The sequence below is a fragment of the Passer domesticus genome, chromosome 20 (genome assembly GCF_036417665.1).
Source record: "Passer domesticus isolate bPasDom1 chromosome 20, bPasDom1.hap1, whole genome shotgun sequence".
Taxonomy (NCBI): Eukaryota; Metazoa; Chordata; class Aves; order Passeriformes; family Passeridae; genus Passer; species Passer domesticus.
The window spans coordinates 9,874,594-9,897,689 of record NC_087493.1 but is presented as its reverse complement, the minus strand read 5'-3'; the positions used below and the strand labels follow the sequence as shown (position 1 = coordinate 9,897,689).

Below are 23,096 nucleotides of genomic sequence, written 5' to 3'. Positions count from 1 at the left end.
CTGGAGAGGGATGTGATGGGGAAGTGCTGCAGAGGGCTCCCCACGGGCCATGTCAATCCTCTCCCTGTGCAGCTGGAGCTGCTCCTGATCCCAGCACCAGGAAACTCCTGCCCCAACAGCTCTGCTGAGCCTCAGCTGCTGCTGTACCCCCTGGCCTCCTGTCCCCCTTATCCTAGAGCTGACAAGAGACCACAAACACATTCCTGGGGAAGATTTAAACTCTTCTAAACATGTCAAATTTTCCCTAAACCTCTGCTCCAACGTGGCAGCAGGAATGAAAATAACACACCTGTGCAGGCAGGCAGCAGTGCTGCAGTAACCCTGGCATGCCCCAGTACACCTCAGCTGCCTTGTGCTACCTGCAGATGGATGTGAGTAGGTGCTGCTGTTTCCCAGGGATCAAATCCAGCACAGGACTGAGCCTTCCCAGCTGCTGCTGCCTCCAGGCTGCTGCCAGGGCGTCACCGCTTCGCTCGCTGCAGCTCCTGGGGGTGAAGCAGGCAGGGTTTGCACAGCTTTACAATCACATGGAACAGTGCTCAGTCAGTCACTTCTGGGAACAGTGCTTTGGGGCTGTGGGCCCTGCAGCTGGCTCTGATGGACTGGGGGTGCCACACGGCCTCAGGATCACCCCCAGCCCCCAGGGAAGCAGAGTAACCCACGGCTGCTCCTGGAACGCAAAGGATTGGCACCAGCACCTGCTCCTGAAGTACAGGGATGAGCAGTTCCTTTTGCATTAAAAACTAACTCAACGCCTTCTCTCCCCATTTTGCCATCTCTCTCCACAGTACCTGTGTCACAGTTCAGAATCCTGACAGGAAAATGAATGAGTCAGTGCACTCAGTTCTGCAGTAGTTCCAGGGATCTGCCAGCAGGAACTGTGGAACACGAGGATTGCTTTCAGAGCCTTTAGGTAGTCACAATAAAGGAGAAAATACAAGATTAATCAGTGCAGTTGGAGATGTGAGACACGACCAGTTCTTACAGACACGGGGCAGAAGGGCTGTGCTGGACACAGCAGCCACAGAATGCCACCAGGCTGGGGCTGGGTCACACTGCTCTGCCTGGCCCTGGGGCAGAGCAACAATTACACCACTGCCTCCATGGTGAGCTGTTTTCTCCTTCCCCAAGGACTGGGTTTATTCAGACCATCCAGACTGTGCTTTCTGTTCAGGGAAAGGCTCTGCCCATTCAGCTCCAAACACCACAACCCTGCCCAGCAGTTCCACAGCCATTTGGGGAGTTGGGTTTCCCCAGCTCCTGAAAGCATTGCCATGAAAACCTGACCCAGCTGCCAGCAAAGTTTTCCTGGTCCTTGAAAGCATTTCCCCAACTGCTGAGAAACAGAGACTGTACCAGAGCAGGAAAAGGGGATCAGACACCAAACCCACATCATGGCAGTGATTCCAGAAAGAGCCATCTCCTAAACCCTACAGGAGCAATGCTCCAGCTGACAGTGCTGCTGTGCCCCCTGTGCCCCAGGCAGTGCAAAGCCCTGGCAGGCTCCAGCCCCAGCCCCTCCATGCCCCTGGCACACAGCCTTGGCCTGGTGGGGCTGGCACAGGAGCTGCATTAACCCCAAATATACATCGAGATTCCAAACACGCTTGTTGAGTAATTTCAACTTAGTTAATTTGCTGAATAAAATTTAATTTTATTTAAAAAAATCTTATACACTATTATTCACCTAGCCCTAGTTGTGAACAGATTCTCACTTCTGAAAATAAACCACATTCTAGTCAATTCATTCAACACCAAATTAAATTACTAGTACTGGATTTTTTTTTCTTAAAAAAAGTATGTTAAAACTTTACTTTTTTTATTTTTAAAACCTCTAAAGAAAACGTTGCAATTGTACAGAAATGCTTCTTTTCAGGTTATGCTCTTTTTTTAAATGCCTGTTATAAATCCAGCTTGTGTAGAGTTTTTTTTTCATAGTTTTTTAATGTATTATCTGCAGAGACATTGTAACAGTTCCATTGTGTGGATGAACACAAAACTTGTACACATTTCTCATATTTGGTCTTTAGGTAAATAGTTTCCAAAAGCTGCCTAAAATAACCACTCCAAACTGTTCAGTCCATCATGAAAATACAGTTTTTCCTTTCGTAGCAGGAAAGGAAATATAAATAATGCATCTTTATTACAGAACAGGACAAAAACCAGATTCCCATGGAGCCAGGCCCGGCTCCCACTCACCTGGCTGCAGGAGGAACTAAGACGTTGTGTGAGCTGAAGACTGAACAGCAGCCTTGTTTCAATTGAATTTTGAAATGTAAAGTGGAATCTATTACCACATTAAAGTGAGAAATTACCGATACATTTTAAAATGTTCAACTGCAGAACACACACTTAAAAAAAAAAAAAAATTATTACCATAATCTGGTAGCCACTGTTAGAAAACCACAACAGCTACTGGTCATGGAGACCCCGAGGTCAGTGTCTGACATCAAAGTGTTACAGAGAAACGGGGCAGATTAATTTCTACTGAAGGGTGCTTAAGCTTAAAAATATCGAATATACCTCTGACAAGATAATTTTACTCTTTTTAAAAGGACTCGTGATAAAGAATTTTATCTTTCTAAATGAAGAACAGTCTGTTATCTTAAACATACACAATATTAAGCGAGACTCTTGTTTTACTTTAGACTGGAAAAATATGCCAGGGACAGTCAAAGTCAACACAAAGTAACAAACAGCAAAAGGTAGCAGAGAGAGAAACAGGTAAGTGCAGCTCTGGTCAAATCCATAGCAGTTCTTTACGTCAGTTAACGGCTCATTTACATCAGAGTTTCTAATCAGTTACATGCAAGCCCAAAGAAGCGTTTGATCACTACACATGGTAATAAAATTTGATTAAATTTATCAGGCAACTGCTAAAATATGAAAATTTGCAGATGTAATAAAGTAGCTTTATCTGAACTTGAACAGGACAGACAAAAGTAAATCATTCCGTTGGTTAAAAAAACCCTACATTCAGTTTTTTACCAAACAAAATTTCACGTGAAAAGTAGTTGTGTGATTCCAAAGTTTCCGGAGTAGAAATGGAGTGATTTGAAATGTCAAAGACCCCATTGTTTTGCAAAGAAATGAAAATACACCTCAAAAATTTCTAATTCCACATGTGAACAACAAAATACTGCATATCTATCAACAACTGCATGGGTGGGTGGTTCGGAAAGGCTTAGCTGCCACGGTGTCGGAATGGCTCCTGCCTCTGTTCCCTTTGGGAATTCCCAATTTGAAACCAGTCACACTGAGCGCTATCGTGCTGCCGTTACACTGAGATCCTCAGTCCTGGGAAAATCTGACAGATCCTGTTAAAGCTGCAGCCCTCCCAGCACACACGGTCCGTGGGGCAGGAGGGGCGGGGGCACAGCCTCTACAACAACATGGTTCTGCAGTTTGACTTTTAAGTTACCAAGTTTTAAGGCCACCTGTGTTGGGTTTTGTTTCAGTGCTGAAAGTTGAAGTCTGATTCACAGGGCCCCTTTCCCCACTGCGTGAGAACATGTTCCAACATTTTAGGTGTTAGATTTAAGTGTCTCCTTTTGGCACCACGGAGTTTGTTTTTGTTGGTTTTTTGTGTTTTTTTTTTCTTTTTGTGTGATTTTTTTTTTTTTTTAAAAAAAAAAAAAGGAAAACTCCCCTAAAGTTTCTAGTTCTGGCTGCCTTTGTCACTCACTGCCACGGGGGGGGTGTCCACGTTCACAGCTATGACTATGCTCTCTCCATCCTCTGTTTTGATCCGTTTGAGTTCCTGCTGCTCTGCCTGGTCTCCGTTCTGGCGCTTGGTGGGCAGCGACGCCGATGCGGACGCGTGGGTTGCCAACATGTGCAAAGGACTTGCAGCAGCTGCAAAAGACAGAACACAAATTCAGCACCCTGATCCCTGTCAAATCAGATACACGATATTGAGTTATTAGATTTTATTGTACAGTAAGAAATGGGAGTTTCTTATGGAGCCCCGAGCTCTCGGCTGACCCCAGGGACTGAGCAATGCTGCCAGGCTGCTCTGCTGAGAGCAGGATCTGAAAGCTCCTGCTTTATTGCACATGGAAAATGGAACAGGATTTGCTCTGCATTTCTTTCTTCTCAGATGGCACAAACCTTGTCTCACCAAGGACAAACACACAAATGTGTGTGTGAGCACAGCCGTGTGTGTCACACAGACAAACACAAATCTGTGTTTCTACAGGCCCAGCTCCCCTTTAGATGCTTTGCCTGAGAATTACCTCTGGTTTCTTTAGGAATTACTGAACAAGAGACCAGGACCTGGAGCACACCTCATTGCACACCCATTTCCACAACAGTGGGAGCATCAACTCTGCTCCTGTGTGCAGCCACATTCCCTACACACCCTGCAGCCCTCAGCTGCCCTGCCAGGGAACGTGTCAGCTGAGTTTTCAGAATCCAGGAAAAAGAGAAAAAGAATTATTCCTTACTTTTAGAAATAGCTTTTCAGTATATTTCACATGGCTCTCAGCTCTATCCACACATCCCTTCTGGCACAGAAAGTGCACCTCAAGTCTGACTGTGATGCTTTTGCTGCTCTTAAGCTGGAAGTGAAGAGGCAGCAGCCAGAACACTGACCTATAAATGTCAGTGATGGCAAAGGAGTAAAAAGGAAATGAAGGAGATAATTCACTCCATTAGAAAGACTTTTGAGCAGAAATGCAGGTAATGAATTGATGTAAGACAGCTCTAAAAGTATTTCTGTAAACATATGACAAAAAAACTCTCCTTCATTATCAGATAATGCATAAAGCAGAACTGTCAGAACAAGCTGTGAGCAAACCTGCCCATGCTGGGAGCAGAGGGAATGTGTGGAATGATGACAAAGCACTGCTGCCCACTCAGCCTGCCAAGGCCCAGAGGGGAATGATGGATTCAGACACCAACCACCTCAAAACCTTACAGAATTTTTGGTCTTTTCAGTACAGGTTCAATAAAATCATAATAAAAAGTAACAGTTCAAAGAGCCAACCCACAAGCAAGTTCTGGTTTTCCTGTTGGTGGCTTCCAACAAACCACCTGGGAGCAGGCACCATTTTAACAGCTCTGATTTACAGGAGCTGCTCTTAAAACTTGCTTCTAGTCTGGTTTAACAAGGAGAGAGGATGGGGTGTCACCACTGAGTACATCCCTGAAACAATCACAGAGGGAGAGGAGAGGAGAGGAGAGGAGAGGAGAGGAGAGGAGAGGAGAGGAGAGGAGAGGAGAGGAGAGGAGAGGAGAGGAGAGGAGAGGAGAGGAGAGGAGAGGAGAGGAGAGGAGAGGAGAGGAGAGGAGAGGAGAGGAGAGGAGAGGAGAGGAGAGGAGAGGAGAGGAGAGGAGAGGAGAGGAGAGGAGAGGAGAGGAGAGGAGAGGAGAGGAGAGGAGAGGAGAGGAGAGGAGAGGAGAGGAGAGGAGAGGAGAGGAGAGGAGAGGAGAGGAGAGGAGAGGAGAGGAGAGGAGAGGAGAGGAGAGGAGAGGAGAGGAGAGGAGAGGAGAGGACAGGACAGGACAGGACAGGACAGGACAGGACAGGACAGGACAGGACAGGACAGGACAGGACAGGACAGGACAGGACAGGACAGGAGAGCAGTACCTGCGCTGGCCGGCCCCACGGCGGCGCTCAGGGGCACGATGTGCGTTCCGTTCTGGGTGACAGCTTTGATGGGCAGCTGGTGCTGCCCCAGCGGCGCCTGTTGCACTATGGTAACTGTCTGTAAGGGCGTGGGCTGCGATGTCTGGATGATGCGACCAGCAGCTCCTATTGCAGCATGGCTAATGGCAGGGAGAGGCTCCACTTTCACTGCAAACAGGAGAGAAAATTTGGTTAAAATTAACAAACTGCTCAGGAACCACTTGGTTTCACTCAATCAGCCCTCAGTGGGAGTGTGTTGTTTTATTACTCACTCCAACATATCTGAGAAATTACAGTTTGAAATCTTCAGTTTTAGCCAAACACTTCCAGCCTTGCCCTGCAAGTATTGATGCCCCATCCCTGAATGAGGCCTGGAGCAACCCAGGGCAGGGGAAAGCATCTCTGCCCACACGAGATGGGCTTTAAAGTCCTTCCAAACCAAACTCTTCCATGGTTCTACAATTCTAAGTTTGAAATACTGATCCCTCTGCATAAAGAGGTGCCAAAACAACCCCACAGGTTCTTACCTTTGACTTCCTTGTGGTCCCCATTCTCTTGAGGTTCCACCTTGGGCTGGGTGACCATAGCAGCTTGTGTGACAACCGCCTGTCCTGCGACAGTGTAAGTGTTTGCTGGTGCCAATCCAGTCACGTTGGTGACTGACACAGCTGGGATCTGGTGCACAACGTGAACTGTCTGAACTACAGGCTGCTGGGAGGTCGATGTTGTCACGGGAGTTGCAACAGTGTAGGTGACGGGTTTGATAGCTTGTGGTAGCTGCCGCTGTACAGTAATTAAAACTGGCTGGCTAGAGAGAGGTGATCCTACCAAGAAAGAGGTCAAAATTAGACTGCGAGTTTTCATTGCTTCTTCTAAGCCAGTCGTTCTTTTAAAGTTCACATTAAAAGCTCAGAGAATTAACAAGCTCCTTCACTAATGGCTGAATGAGCCAGAAGGCAGCACTGGGCAATGAAGGTTAGGACAAGTGGTCATTCCCAGCTCCAGGCTCAAGGTAAGGGCTGTACTGGCTGTGCAAAACCCACACACATTTGGGCACCCCAGCTCTGCCCCAAACAAAGCTGTGCTCGGCACTCATTGAAGTAAATCCCTTTCCAGAGATGGGAAGACGTGTGTGCTGCAGGTGCTGTGTGCAGCATGCCTGCACTGGGAATGCTGAGGAATGCACAGCAACATGCCTGCCCTCTGTAGTGCCACATCACCACCAGAAACTGGATGGCAAATGTATATCAAAGAAGGTAATTAAACAAACACATCCTTATCCCACCATGCCTTATGCTCTTTTTGCTTTAAATAGGACATTTCTTATCTCTCTTCATCCTTTCAATTCTTTTATCCCCCCACTGTGGAAGGACGACATGACCACAGAGGTGTGAAAGGCCTTTCCTTTATTCTCTAACACACACAACCTTACCTTTCAGGTTTTTTTCAAGAGCACTGTTCCAAGACAGCACAGTCCTACACAGGACAGAGGCACAGCCTCTCCTCAGCAACAGTGACCCAAGGCTCTGGAGCAGCCCCAGGTAACAACAGCCCCAGGTAACAACAGCCCCACGTGCTCAAACAGCCCCTCCCTGGCTGTTCCCGAGTTTCTCACAGATCTGCTCTCAAGAGGTGAAACACACACTCCTTTTTGGGGTACATATTAAGTCTGGGCAGTGTGTGGGGGTGACCCTCTGCCCCCAGCCCCCGTGCTGAGCCCAGGGTGCTCACCTGGGGCACTCTGTGCAAATCGCGCTTCCTGGATGACGGCGAGTTTTGGCTGGATGGCGCTGGGCTCAGGCTCCATGGGGACAGGAGATCCTTCCCTGGACAGGCTCTCGGGGGTCTGGACGCCACTGGAGTGTGCAGACAACACTCCAGAGTGATTAGGAGAAGCTGGGGCACTTCTGTAGTTAGAAATGAAAGCAGCAGCTGATGTGTTTTAACTTCTGAACTGCGGAAGCCCAAGACCTTCTCTAATGGGAGCGTAACACGCTGCCCGCAGCAGGGCAGGGCACAGCCACAGCCCAGAGCTCAGCATCTCTTAAAAGCCTCTGTTCAACAGGGACAGAATTTAAAAGCAAACTCCAGGTACAGTTAATGGAGAAGAAGTGGCTGGATGCCTTCTTAGGGAGACTCTACATCTGTGAAACATGAACATTTCTTCTGGTGGAGAAGAGCAATGAGCAAATCTGAGGCTACAGGGCAAGTAGAAAAAGATCTGCACCAGCAGAAAGGCCATAACTTTACAGAGGGAATAATTTAAACCCAGGTATTTCCCCATCACAAATTCTGCTCCAACATTAGCAAACTGAATACACAATTGTCATCTCTAAGGTCAATAAAAGGGTAGCCGGTATCTGAGAATTTTCTTTGTAAATAGTTTTTAAATCCAGTGGATGGCAGTTAGAAATTAAAATTATAATTCTGCAAAACCCATCAAAAGTACAGCAAGGCTTGCATACATTAACAATCTGATAGTTAGATATGCAAACCGAGTTGTTTAACACTAAAAGCAAGCAATAAACACCAGCCTGGGTGTACGGGGCAGCCTCCTAGTGAAACACCCAGAATTCAAACACTGAGTCTGGATGAAATTAAATTACTAAACTTGGGACTGTATCCGAAGCTATCGAGTCTGTAGCAGCCTGAAGATTAAACAACAGCCATAGTCTTTTTGTTCATCTGGTTTTCCTTACCTAGAAGAGAGTGGTCCCAGAGGGGTTCTAAAGCAAGGTACTCCCCTAGGCCGCCTTTTCCTAAAAGCCTGCTCTATTAATTTGCTTTCAGAGGCAGGGTCTATCCTCCAGAATGAGCCTTTGCCTGGTTCTTCCTGGGAACGTGGTACTTTGATGAAATAACGATTCAGAGAGAGATTGTGACGTATTGAATTCTATGGAACATAAAAAAATATGTAGAATTCATATAACTTTTCCAAGTCAGAATGTGGCCTACTGCAGCAGTTTGTAGTATAGGAGACTCGGGGTTCAGCTCTTTAATTCCTTCATTTAACAGAACTCAGAGCACTACCAAGCAGTGCCATAAACCTGAAAGGACTCTTGCATTTGTAAACTCTTTCCCAACAATTAAAAACCCAGTATGCTAATTGGAAATAACAGGAATCCCATTTATTGCATTCTCTCATGAGAAACACGGTGATTGAAACCCATGTTTAGAACACTACAAACACTTGTGCAGAATGCAGTGTTAAAAACAAAAATAAAAATGGTCAGTGCTTGTACACCACCCTTCCCCAGGTGTCCCAGCTCCCTCCAGGAGGGCCAGCAGCACACAGCACACACTGATTCTGATCCTGTGTGGCAGCTCTGTTACTGTGCCACAGCTCAGAAAGAAAAGGCTAAATTGCACAAGTTCCAAAGGCAGCTGGAGTGTTGTGAATTCACCCACAGCCCAGTTTGTGTCAATAACAGAGCCAAGAATTTACTGTGGCAATTAAAACACCAAGTGGCAGCAGGTCCTGAACCAGCTCTTCCAGATCTTTGTCACCACGGTCCCTTTCACATTCCCACATCCTCAGTTTGCTGCAGCATCCCCCCACTCCTCCACCAGAGCAAGCACAGAACTGCTGACACCCTCAAGCTGCCCTACCTGTGCTTGGCTTTGCACACAGAATTTCTTTTTATTTTATTTCTTTAACATAGATAACCCCCAAAATCTCTCTCAATATTATCACTGAACAGGACGAGACTGATGCTAAGGATTCACCCTGAAACACTTGTGGGGGAACAGAGGTAAATGGGAAAAAACTTTATGTTAACAAAAGCTCTCAAAAATTTGCAAAGCCAGTGTAAAACTTGCTCAAATATCTGAGTTCATGACCCTGATGGTAAGTTTGGAAAACTTAAAGCAGTGATGATAACCACATATGATTTCTTGAATGCAAACTGATGAAACCAGAGATGGTTTTTTCCCTGCCAAAAATGGAAACATAACTAGAAAAATGCCAAGAACATATTTATAAAATGCATTTATTTCTCCATATGCTAGAATAAAGGAGTGGATCCAAAAATACCTGCTAAAATAAGTTCAGAGAGAGGAGCCTTCAAATGCTCATCAAAATGAGACCATTGTGTGCTAAAGGATATAAATATCTGTTTTCTAAGGTGTGGGACTGGGACACTGTTTGTACTCTATATTTTGAATGATATGTGCACAGATAGCCTCAAATAAGGTTTGAAACATCCATCCTAAGTCACCTGAGCTGCACTCCAACTGCAAAGTGTAGAAGCTGGCAGAGCAGTGCCTGAAGAACATCTGATTTCCAGCTTTTCCAGCTGTTTCTATGCACAGCTGCTGATTAATGACTCCAGAACACACTGCCTGCTGTGCCCATCACTTGGCTTTAGGAAACCCTACAGCCCCAAACCCACACCCTGCTCTAGGGCAGAGCTCTGGAGCTCAGCACAGCTCTGTGTGTGTGTGTGTTGGGTTCATGATGCTCACAAAGCAACCTCATCTACACAGACACTGCAGGTACTGCAAAATAGGAAGCAAAACACACATCAACATTTCATAAACAGAGTGTTGTTGCTAAAACAACATGAGTGCAGCCAGGATACTGCACTGTTATGTGGGAAAGGGAAACAAAAGAGACTTCCCAGCCACAACAGCCAAGTCCTTGACTAAGCAAACCCTCAGCAAACAGCCAGAACAGCCACGCTCCCCACTAACCTTGGGAGAGTGACCCAGCTTTCACTGAGGCTCTTTGACAAGTAAGTATGTGATTAATATTTAAAAATCTCTTCCTCTACAGGGAAGGATTGAATTCTTCAGTCTTCCACTTCTGCAGCCAATGTTAACACTTCCTCACTTTCCCTCTCACCCAATCTCCCTAAATTTGACCTCCCTGACAATAACTGCAGAGGGATCAGATAGCCCAGGATGGACCAAGTGCTCCAGGTGTTCCAGGCCCTGCAAACTGGGCTCTGAGACACCCAAAACAGCACCAAAGCAGCCTCCACGTGTGCCTGGGAAGGCTCTGCCAGACTGATTTGTACTTGGTTAGTCATCCTGGCAAAAGCTGAGGCTGGTTTTATGAAAATGAAAAGAAAGCAGAAATTAATTCTGCAGAGCTGAGAGGTTTGGTACAGGAATGGGCAAGTTCACAAATCAAACAGTGTATGAACCAGGGTGAGATAATGACACATAACACACTTGTTCCTTCACCTGCTGCATGGGCAAGATCCCTGTTTTCAAGCAGAACTAAACTTGGAGTATTTAATATCTCAATTTTATCTCGGATGTTTACACAACTGGAGGTTACAGAACATGACACCTTTCCTAGACAGCATACAGGATTCAAACCCAGTGCCAAATGCACTGGGCTTTCCCCAAAGTCTGTCTGCATCCCTGCTAGAGGTTTAGAGAACACCATTCCATCAATAAAGCAGTATTTAAAATACAGACTAATGTAAATTGTGCACTTTGTTGGAAAACTTACAATCAGAGGAAAGACAACACACTCATTTGACAAATTCTATATCTGAAGGTTATGAGGCTTACCACTGCCTGCTCATGACCATTTACAGCTGCCAGTATTGCTCACATGTAAAATAAATCATTCCAGAAATCAGAATTACCTGCCAGCCCTTGTCTGCTGTCCTGTAGTAGGGATAGTTTTTAGTTATGTGCGTGTAAATTCCATTTAGTGTAAGCTGCTTATCCGGGGCCATTGTAATTGCTTGGACTATTAACTGTGCATAGGAGTAGGGTGGCTTAGAGTCATCCTGCACAAAAACAAGAAAAGTCTGCATCAACAAACTCTCAAGAGATACAACAGTCATAAAACATCATTAACTTGACTTAGGGGACTTTTTGACAACCAAAATCTTGAGGCAGAAAAGAAACTAAGAAAGCTTTGTTCTTCTGATTAGCAATTTTAGGGTAACATAAATTTTGCAGGTATGTATAACAACAAAGGATTTTCAACAGCCTCCAAACAGATCTGTAACTGAGACTGCACACAGACCTCCCGCAAAGAGGACAGGGGTCAGTCAATCAATCAATCAATCAATCAATTTCACATCTGATCACAAACCCCTACACATTGTTTTTAAAGCCTGGCATGTTAAATTCCCACTCAGTGCATACACCTCAGCAAACAAAACACCCCAATCCTTCCACTCAGTTCAGGTGCAATTTCTGGGATTGGTTTCAAGCTGTGTTTACCTTTGGGCTGTCTCCCCCCGAAGCTTCCTTGTCGTTTTCTGCCTGGGAATTGTCAGCCATCAAATGTAGGTCAGATGCTATTCCACGACTCATTTTGTACCCTGAAGAGCCTGCGCCGCGGGGGCTCGATGGGCAGGAATTTGCAGCACTGTAGAGCATAAAAAGAAGATCCTACTATTTTGTTATACAGTATATCACCACATTATGTCTCATCAAAAAGCTCTTAGTGCAGCAAAGCCACTACCAGAGCTGGGAGGCTGCAGCTACAGGGCTGTCAGGGCTTCCATTGCAAACCTCCTTCCGTGCCCTGCTAAGCCAGCCATGGAATCAGAACCACTGCAGGAAGAAACCTCACCCAGGCTTTCCTCCTCAAGAATCAACTGATTATATATTTGTGTAAGATTTGCCCCCTTAAGGCCACCTTAACTGCATCAGCAACCACAGATTTTCAGACACTCCTTGGGAACAAGACACACATCTTGCATGGAATTTCTGCCATATGCTTGTGTTCAGTCTGCCCCCAAAAAACCATCTCTCCTGTGTAGTGTTTTTGCACATTTGAGGAAATATAACAAGCAGCGAGGTAAAAAAAGGTTTGATCCTCATTTAAAATGAAGCCAGTATTATTTTAAGTGTTTACAGGCATGTGCACATACTTACACATAGGTATGGGTATAAAAATCATAAATTTATCTGTAAATGAGATGCATTAGCACTGACTCAGCTGATTTAGTGCAGTATTGGGCCAACAGAGCAGATACACTGTTAGAGAGCAAGAGATGGTGCCAAACACTAAGGAGCATCTCCTAACACTTCACATTTTGCCATCCATCACAGAAAACCAGGTAAAACTGGACAGAATTCCACTGGAACATCTTTCTACCAGTGGTCCCCTGCCTTGCAGAGTCCACAGGAACTGCAGCTGCACGATGCCAATTTCCTTCTATGATTTCCTTTTAGCCAAGAGGAAAGAGAATGTCAGCAGGTGAGGTCCATCCCCTTCCCCAAAATAATTCTGGCAGCTCTCTTGCAAGGACACACTCTCTGCAATTCATACTGCAGCTGATTTCAAGGCAGAAATTCCAAAAAACTAAAAATCTCAAAATCTGCACCTGGCTGTGCCCCCAGAACCAGCCTTATCTCCAAAGATAATCTTTAATCTTTGATTCTGTGGTTCAAAACATCAACAACAAATAAATCTAGACAATGTTATTTAAATCTATACACTAAAGCTTTAATAATTTTCGTCTGTCAAGGTTTATTTGTCTTCCTGGCCCCTCCAGTTTTTTGCTACCTCCTTTTTTATGTACAGAAGGAGACAAACACTATAGATTGGGCAATATATACTTACACTGCAAGCATCAAAGCTTCACTTCCCAAGAAATCCACCCATGATTTGTTACTAGTGATATACTTACTATAAGAGAGAGATGGCAATTTTTGAGTGTTGTACAGAAGAATCCTTGGTTAGAGCCCAAATGTGCAGCCAATTTATTTTTTTAGATATAGGTCACTCCTGCTCTGTGTTTGCACGTATCAGCTGACAACATCCCTCTGCTCTGCTCACTTCAGCATATATTGACAAAGAGACACATATGGTACAATCAAAGCAAGTTTACAAGTCTTCTACAAAACAGGATGATTTACAGAGAAACTGTCAGGCTTTGCTCTCAAAATAGACTCCAAACTGTCATCTTTTTTTTTTTTTCTGTAATAAACTACTCAACAGGTGCATGACAGCCTGAAGAGAATTACAAAATTCATAGTGAGGCAAAGCCAGTGGTGATAGATGGGATAATATCTGAAATATTTGTGAGCTGCTCTGTCATTGGCAAGATGTGTTTTCCCTCAATAGAAATTTCTCAGAAGAAAGCAAACCTGTTACACAGACAAGCCTAGGTATCTTTTCTCTCTGCTTCCATCATTTCAGCAGGTGTCATCAAACACCCCCAGACAGAGACCAAGAGCTTGGCTAACACGCAAGGAGTCAATTATCCTTTCATTCAAATCTCATTAACAAGCTGCACCTTTTTAAAAGCAAGCATGGACAGTTCTCCACTCAAGTGAAGACATAGGAAGTGAGAGGGGACAAAAAAGCTTTCAAAAGCATCAACATGACTGAAACAACTTTCAGGGCCTTGACATGGAAGTTTTGCTCCTGATCTTTCCAAGACTCTGAATAATTCCATCTGAAGTAATTTGTGAGGATGGGTTGCTTGTGTTAATTGAGTTTGGTCCCAAGCAACAGGTGGGACAAGGGCTGCAATTACCAAAGAAGCAGCAGGGCAAGGAAAATCCTGGATCAGCCACCCTGACTCTGAGCTCTGCACCTCAGCCTGTGCTTTCAGAAATGGTCTGCTCCCTTCCAGCAGTGACTAACCAATAACAAATCTTCTGGAGTAACAGACCAGTCCATTTTCCACACCAATAATAACCCAAACCACCATTTTTCCTGATGAGGACAGTGGCAAATCAGGACGTTTTAAAACGGTGTCATTGAGAATTGTCTCATTTGAAGCATTGCCATAAGCATGCAAGAGCAAAAAGCAATTTAAATTGTTGAAATGCAAGGAAAATGCCAGGTTCTTGAGCAGAATGTTACACATTGAACATGTTAATGTTCATGCAACTATGTCAGCAGAAAGGGGGTTTCTGGAAGCAGGTAAGGCTGAGCTTCAGCTGAATTTTGACCTCAAAAGCAGAATCCTGAATGAGAAAGTTGTGCTGAGGCTGACTGTAGGTGGCCTGATGCCACCTGCAGGGTTTAAATACCTGATGGTTCCCGTGGGAGAAGGGAGGGGGCTGATCAGGTGAGCCATGTTGTCTGGAATGTTTATTGTTAAGGGAGAGATCTGGGGTTGCACAGGCTTCACTGGGGACTCCGGGGCCTCCTGCTTTTCTCTCTTTTCATTGGACAGAGCTGTGAATGTTATCTTGATGTTTGTGCTGGGAAACCTGAAAGTACAGCTGAAAAATAAAAATAAACAAATAGATGAGCCACTTGTTTACAGAATGTAAGACTTTCTGAATAACTTGCACATTATCACCTAAACTCATTTAGAATTTATAATTTATAAATATATATATTTATAATTACCCATGACCATCTTCATTTTAAGAGATCAAGAAAAAGATCCCCAGGTAAGCAACTGACATTTGTTAAGGAACACAAGGAAATGCAATTTTTTCTAACAAGGGCAGTTTGTGCATTGTCTCTAAATTTCTTGAGGTTCATCCTGATCTTGCAGCAGCCTCAAAGCAGAGCTATTTTAAAAACAAAACCTCATTATTTTAAGATGCCAAGGAATGGCTTCAGCAAATGAGCAAGTTGGTCCATGACAGCAGAATTAATCAAAGCATGAACGTTGGCCAATCTGAGGTCTAACCAGTTTCATAGACAGGTTTAAGACATTTGGGTTCTTTTCCCTTAAAATACCTATTAAATTAAATGTACATCAATTCCAATTCTGATCATTTACAGAGTATACTGCTGCTTTAGTACTACATTCAAACACCTTTTTTTCAGAGCTGTATTTAAGACCCAATTTCAGTAAACTACCTATTTTCATGTATTACCAAGGATTACACACCTGAATTTAATGAAAAACAATAAATTAACAATGTGCAACTGTTTACAAATTTGAAAAATAAAATGCAATGAATGTACCTTAGGATAATCCCTTTTCTACATCCCTGTGCACAGCATTTAGAAATGAACCCAATTAAACAGGACAGGCTTGTTTCTAACTTCTCAGTAAATAAATTTGCTTAATCTTGAGCAAATAAGAAACTTAATTTTGTGTCAACAAAAGCATCTTCAAAAATACAGTTCAAATATCTTTGCTACCTCCTCATCCTTAAGTTGTTAGACTACACTGAGCACTAAACCCACGATGACATTTACACACCTCCCACATGATGGAAAGGACTTTCCAACGCCACTACACCCAGAAACAAACCTCACAAAATGCTGGGCTTTGGGTTTGTTTTGCTTTTAAGGCTTCTAGGCAGATCTAGTTTTATACAAAAAGGAAACAAGCACATGCTGGAACAAGGAGTAAGAAATGAGCTATGAATGCAAAATAGAGACTGTAAATAAAAGTGATCATTTCTCTGGAAAAATATATGAAACATAAAAGTGATGTAAGAATTGGCAGGAACACTGGGCTGCGGAGTGGCCTCAGAAATGAACTCTCCTGTGTTTTGGCTTTCATATCTTCAAATGAATCGAAGGATGTTTATAGAACAAAGGCAGCATTTGATTTTCACTATGTCCCCTGCCACATGCACCACAGTGGTTCTTTTTCCTTACAATCCACATTCAAGGATCAGGAAAAAGAGAAAGAATCGACAGTGACCTTCCTTTTCTCTCTGTCTTACTTCTGAGTACGGACCGTGTCCGCATTTAACAGACGACCTATTTCTGAAACATGCTCAATGTACTAAATTAGGAACAGAATCTATGCCAAAAAACTGCACAAGCATTTCAGCAAGGAAGTTAAATGGACCAATTTCTGGGTTGGGTTTCTTTAATATATTCACTAAGAACTCATTTCTTTGCTTTTTCCAGCAGAAAGTATTTTGTCCTTGTATCGTTCTAGTGACAACGGAAAGGGGTCTTGGTTGTTTTGTTAATAAAAATATTTTCCAAGCATTTTTTTTAAGCAGCAATAAAAACAACACTCAAGTGTAAGCAAAGACAGCCAAAGATTAAGTAAAAATCCCTGTGAGAAAGTGAACAACAACATCTGTTTGACACAGACACACACCTATGCATTTCATGAGCCTATTCCATATATATGCACATATGCATTTCACCTTCCCTCTGCATTTCATGAGCCCATTCCATACCTGCAAATTTACCTTAAAAGCTTGTAAGACCAAATTTATTTCAACTCAAGGAAGAATTGGACGTGGCTTTAGGGGCTAATTCCCTGGGTAGAGTCCTTATTGCCTGGTTAGAAACCACCCCAGTGCACAGCACCGAGGAACTGGAGCCCTCTGTGCCACACCAGGTGAGGATGGGGAAGAGGTGGATCTCCACAGCTTCAGGAACGTGGAAAGGCAGAAAAGGAATATTCAGGAATACTCAGCAGCTCCTCTGATATTCCATGGAGGCACACACATATTAAAAGATCTCCCTTTTACCCTACAGCAGCCCTGAACACACCATCTCCCCAAACAAGGCAAGAGCACAGACACGGGGCTCCCAAATGTTCATCAAGGTTGGGAAAAACCCACAAAAAGCAGCTCCAAACACAGGAGCTTTGACTAACCAGGGGACTCCAGAGGTTCTACACATGTCAAACAAATTGGGAAGTGACAGACATGAAAACCCAGAGGCAACCCCAGTGCAGTTTACATTTCCCATGCCTGAAAGGCCAGTGTAAGTAAGCAAATACAATGTACTTACAAATCCCTGTCTGGTTAGAGCAATAAACACCTGAATATTATCAAAAGACCACATCTGTCAATTGATTCATATTTGCAAACAGTTTTTTAAATGGAAGGATATTTTTATAGCTGGAATTCAGCCAAAAAGCAGAATAAAGAGTGTACACTAACCAAGAGAATTCCTGAATAAATTGCAGTTATGCAAATGTATTATATTTACATCCAAAATCAAAGTACAGAACATGTTCTAATTTGATCAGAATCAAGTTGGTTTTGGCATATTCTTTAGTTATACAATGAACTAAACAAAAACCACAGAAACACCCACAAGGAGAGACCTCATCAAAACATTTAGTCCTCAACAAGCTGAACTGGGTTTTACTCACTGTTCAAAAGCTTACAGTAGTTTCACAATACACTACCACAGCATGGATTGCTGGAGGAGAAAGTCATCTAGACAACCCACTTATAAAAAAATCCCAAAGAAATAAAGCAGTTTTGTATACTTATTGATGACAAGTCCAGGTGAGCATCACAATGGAGCCACTGTAAGACCCAGGGAACCACAGAGGAGGTGTCACAACTAAAATGTAGCTCATAATCTCAATTATTCTGCTTTAAATTTAAAAAATACCTCATTGTGGGTTGACTACTGGAAAATAGACACCAAGCATCATATAATTTCAAATTATTCCACAGATAACTCATCTATACCTGCAGTTCCCAGGCAAACACAGTGATGCTGATCCAGGCAGGACCTCTACAGAGTTTAGGAACTTTGCAGGGTGCCAGAGAAGTGTCTCAGGGTAAAACTGAGCCAAGTCCAGTTTTGTCACATCTGTATTTCCAGTATTTTCTCACTTTCCCTCAGCAGTTCTGTCCATACTGCAGGGAAAAGCTGATGATACACTTGTAGCTCTGCCTGTGTGAAAATATCATCTGACTGGGAATTTCGTCCTGTCTTTATCTGGGAAACCAAAACACAGCAGAAAAATTTGATTTCTCCCCTGTACACAAACCCTGCTGTGACACCAAGTGCTTCAGTATCCTTTGAATTATTCCAGTTTAATTGCCTTCTAAGAATCAGGACCAAAATCAGCCAGAAGCTGCTGTGCCACTTTGATCAGCAGGTTCTTTTATCAGCACCTCCAGATTTTACATTCAAATAGATGATAAGGGTTGAGCAGTGATAACCCCTGAAGTCAGGGTAGTTACAAGTGCACAGCTCAATTCCTGCACACTGACTGTGATACTGAACCCCTGTTAACTTAAAGATCCCCTGGGATTTAAACAGATCTGAAAGAATAACAAGATGCCTGGTTTTGAACTCTTGTTGATTTATTGAGAGCCAAGGACAGCTTCAAGTTTTCACAGTAAAAAGCCAAGACTCAAAAAAGAACCCAGTCAGCATCTGGGAGATTGCTTCTGTCGATTTTTGACTTCAAATACTTTCAAGGTGAACACGGGCAGTGTTGGCTCCCCACAAAGGGAAGCAGAGGTCATTATCAACATCTGCACCACCAAACACGGCTTTGCCACTTTCCTCTGACACTACAGCAGCCTAGGATGATACTATTTGTACTTCCTTCTGCTATTTTGATCAGTGAGCTAATAAAGAACCATGGAAATTACCATACTTCTAGCTACGGTCTCCTTTCCATGGAAGGGAGATTTGAAACAAATTCATTTTGTAATTCCTCTTACCTACCTACTTGTGATCTGCTTCCCAAACTTTCCCCTTGTTCCAGTAAAAGTAACTCTCACAGCCAATTCATTTGTTTATACTTCTGGCAGAAGATGTGCACACTGACACTTATTCACCTACAGTGCACACTCCCAGGCTCACTTTTGAAATAATTATTTTTTGAAAGTTGAGCAAAAACTGAGATTTTACATCTTTCAGACACTAGAGAAAAACTGAGTTTGGAAGGGACCTCTGAAAGTGTCCAGCCCAATCTCCTGCTCAAAGCAGGGTAACTTCCAGTTAGACCAGTTTGCTCAGAGCCTTGTCTCTCCAAATTCTGAAGCCTTCCAAACACAGACTTGGGCAACTCATTTCCTCTAGTTGCACCCTCAAGCAGTGAACAGTTTTCTCATTTGTACAGATACAATTCTTCACTGCAATTTCTACAGCTGCCTGTGCCCACAGTGTGAGCCTCTGGCACAGCCTGGCCCCAGGTTTTCTACAACCACTCCTCAGGCAGGGGAAGGATGCACTAAGACTCTGGGATTCTCCAGGAAAAAAGAAATTAAATTAAATCAAACTGAGGTCCTTTATCCTCTCCCCCTGCCCTGAGCATTCCAGCAGCAAGTCCATTCAAGCAAGTGTCCACTGGAACGTGGTGCTTGGAAATTACAATTTGATTGACTTCCTGCTAATGGGTAAATTTCAATTTGAAAGCACAAGGACCCCAATTCCATTTTTTTCTCCATTTGCTGCTTCATTTATTATTGATTCCATCACAATGGATTAATAGGATATTAATTATAGATTAAACAATATGTGCCTGTGGTTTTTAACTGGTTTTTTAATAAACAAGACTTAAAAGATGAGTCTTAACAAGTACAACTAGAAATATCATGGAAGTGAAAAAAACTCAACAAGTTGAAGTATAATTACATATTTCAGTGTCTGAATTTTCTACCAAAAGGTTTCTGACTGCTCAACACCAAGAGCAGGCATACTGAATTATTCACGTCCAGAATTTATTTTTAAGACTTTGGGCTGTGTTTAATTGAACTGGAAGTCAATACCACACTCCATTTCTGGAATAGAGTCATCACCTTTAGAGCTAAAAGAATCAACAAACCCAAAACTTATTAAGAAGACAAATTGAACTGAATTGCTGTTTTTATATCAAGATAATCGAAAAGCACCCAACAGTTTAAAGTCTGGGCTTCCAACAACAACAACAAAGGTGATGTGTAAATCCATCCAAATAGTCATATATTGAGTAGCCACCTGAAAACTGCCAGCACTAAATGATTACTAATAAAGCACAGGTTATTAAGAAAATACCACACGATTTTTTACAGTAGGCATTGTCTTGACTGTTTAAACAGAAATTACTGTTCAGATATTTGTTTTACAAAGTCTTTTCTAGGATTACATTTAAAAAGTGTTGTTGTAACACTTTGCCATCACTAAGAGTATAGGAAAAGTTACCACAGATACACTGAAAGAGTGCTCCAGTATAAAACGAGTTAGATTATAATTATTTTCTTATAATCCTAAACTGGGATAACTTTCTCAATGGAAAATTTGTTCATGTAGGTCCCACCTTGTGCTCCTGTCAGAGATTTTAGCTTTAACATGGCATTTGTAAATCTTTCTCCTCTGTTGGCAATGGGAATATCTGGTTTTCTCTATTGATGGGGGAGCGGTGATGAAAAGAAATTATTTCTATTAATGGAACACAAAGCCCAGCTCCTTTAGTAGATTTTTAGAAAGGGCATTTTTGATGCCCTCCTGCTTGCAGCTGACCATAACCTGTGAGAAACCACCCCAGCCAGAATGTGGCATCACTTCCCACAGGGCCATGTCCCCATCCATTGTGGTGGGATGGATTCCTCCTCCTCCTCCCTGCTTTGAAACCAAGTCCTGATGTGACCAATTTACCATAAATTTACATTCAATTATGCTTGGCCATTACTAGTCAGGACACTTCTAGAGGTTACCCAAAAAGCAATTGCCCTTTCAAGAGTGGCAGTTTTTCCTCTGGGGACTGAATCCCGAGCTCACACGTGTTCCCCTTAATTCCCTGTATCCTTTGCAATTGATTTCCGTGGCCCAAAGATCAATCTCTGCACAGCACATCCTCCACACACAGACTGGGAGGGCTCGAGGCACGCTCGACCTCTAATGCCACAAGGAACAAAACACTGGCAGATTTTTAAACCAGCAATTAGAGTTTTTATTCTGAGCACTGGGCATTCTCTTCACAAAGATTTGGTATTTTTTCAGGTGTGCCATTGCTGTCTACACAGTGCCACCTAATAGGATGGAAAACACCCTAAAGAGCAACATCACTGATCCATCTATCTCTATTTTCTGATCTCTTAAGATTCAAAAGCAAATATCTATGCAGCATCAGAAGTGATGAAATATTGCTGTAGCCTCATGTTAATTCAAGTTGGCCAATAAAACACTTGTAGCAAATTGTAAGCAAAGGCTGGAAATACAATCTAGCTATAAATTACTGGCTCCCCCAAGGGACACCTCACTCACAGACTTCCCTGCTCATGTTTTAGCAAGTGCATAAGAAGTATGTAAAGCTGTTGGTTGATATTCCTTTCAGGAACAGTTCTGACCTGCCTCAGAAGGGTCTGGAACAAACCTGCCTGCGTCAAAAAATGATCCTATGACAGCAGAATATTGATGACGACAAGAGGAACATTCCTGAACCACCAGCAGCAAACACAAACATAATAAACACATGACACCATCTGCAATGGTGCTCAGCTTGTTCCCACTCCCAGAGCTGACATCATGAGAAACTGGGCATTTTTAACCCTGTGTTCACAGCAGTTTCTCTAAGGCTATTGGAGAGTTTAGAGTGAAAAGAGCGTGCTGAAGTTGTTCCACTACAGCAAATTTTGCTGCAAACGTAAAGGATTCTATTAACAACTTGAAGCTGATCTCACTCCTCCCCTGCATTATTGTGCTACAGAAAAAGGTGTTCACAGTATATCACAGATTTTCAAAGGTTCTTCTTTCAGCAGCCAGGATCTCTTTTCTTTCCATACCAACCACACAACACTGGTACTGATCAGAAGCAAAAATATTTAGGTTATCTTACAATCATGGCAATGTGCTGTGGTTAATTAAAACTACCTATCTCAAAATCGCAAATTTCCACTGCATTCCCCTCTTTTCTTAAAGGGCAAAATATTGAAACCAGCAAGAAGAAGAAAAAAAAACCCAGAAACCCAAACAAAACCTAGAGAATTTCAATGCAGTAGCCCTGCAAGGCTGCAGGACTGAGAAAGCACTTGGCCTGCAGGCAGGAGTGTAGGCAGCAGTTACTGTAGAAACCGAGCTCTTCCCTGCTTTTCTCTGAGCAAAAGAAAGACACAAAAGAGCTGGAAAACAGCGATCGATGGGAAGCAGCTTATAAAGCTGCTTGTCACATCTGCTGCAGGAAAACCAGACACTAATTCATTAAAACTGCTCATGTAATGCCTCTGGAATTTGAGGCTCCCCAGCCTGTGAATACAAAAGAAACTCCGCCTATGGAAACACTGCATTTTCGGGTGTTTAGCATCTCCGTACACAAAAGCAGTGTGCAGAGCCAGGTTGTGTGGTCTCAATCTTTACATTTCCTACTAAACTATAAAAACAATTTAAAATTTGTCCAAAAGCTGGAGTGCCTCTACCTTAGCCAAACTGCAAACAGTCCCAACAAAGCCTCCATACATCACTCTATAACACAACAGCTCCCTGCTTAAAAAACACAAACAAAACACTTGCGACAGGAAAACAAATCAATTATCATTTTTTCTTCCTTCCAGATAACTGCATTTAACCATAAATATGCAGGCTGCAACTTTCTCCTGACAGTAAATGCCATTCCAAAACTTCCCACAAAGCACAGGAATTTACAACCACAGCTGAACCAAAGCTGACAAACCAAACCCACTCCATCCTTTACCACCAAAAGTTGGCTGCTTGGATGTGCCTGGCACCTCAGGCTCAGTCACAGGGTACTCGTGGGGGTGCAAAAGTTCATACAGAAACACTGAGGTTCTAATAATATCAATCAGTGTTAAATAAAAGCTATCAGCAAAGCAAACCGAACTGCTGGGAGCCAAACAGACAGCTCCTGGCATCTCACATTCCTTACAATTAAAGCAGTAGGAGGAGTACAGTGAACAAGTGCTGTCA

The 23,096-nt window shown here is 43.2% G+C and overlaps 1 protein-coding gene across 1 annotated transcript in view; it reads right to left on the bottom strand.

The window, feature by feature from the left end:
* Positions 1-3,629: 3,629 nt before the first annotated feature.
* FOXK2 (forkhead box K2) overlaps positions 3,630-23,096 on the bottom strand; it is a 42,662-nt gene continuing 23,195 nt past the window's right edge. The window contains 8 exon segments of the mRNA XM_064395706.1: positions 3,630-3,855; positions 5,591-5,797; positions 6,157-6,453; positions 7,361-7,536; positions 8,329-8,522; positions 11,230-11,376; positions 11,819-11,966; positions 14,591-14,785. Of these exon segments, the coding sequence (XP_064251776.1) occupies positions 3,659-3,855; positions 5,591-5,797; positions 6,157-6,453; positions 7,361-7,536; positions 8,329-8,522; positions 11,230-11,376; positions 11,819-11,966; positions 14,591-14,785 (1,561 nt within the window). The 3' untranslated portion in view covers positions 3,630-3,658.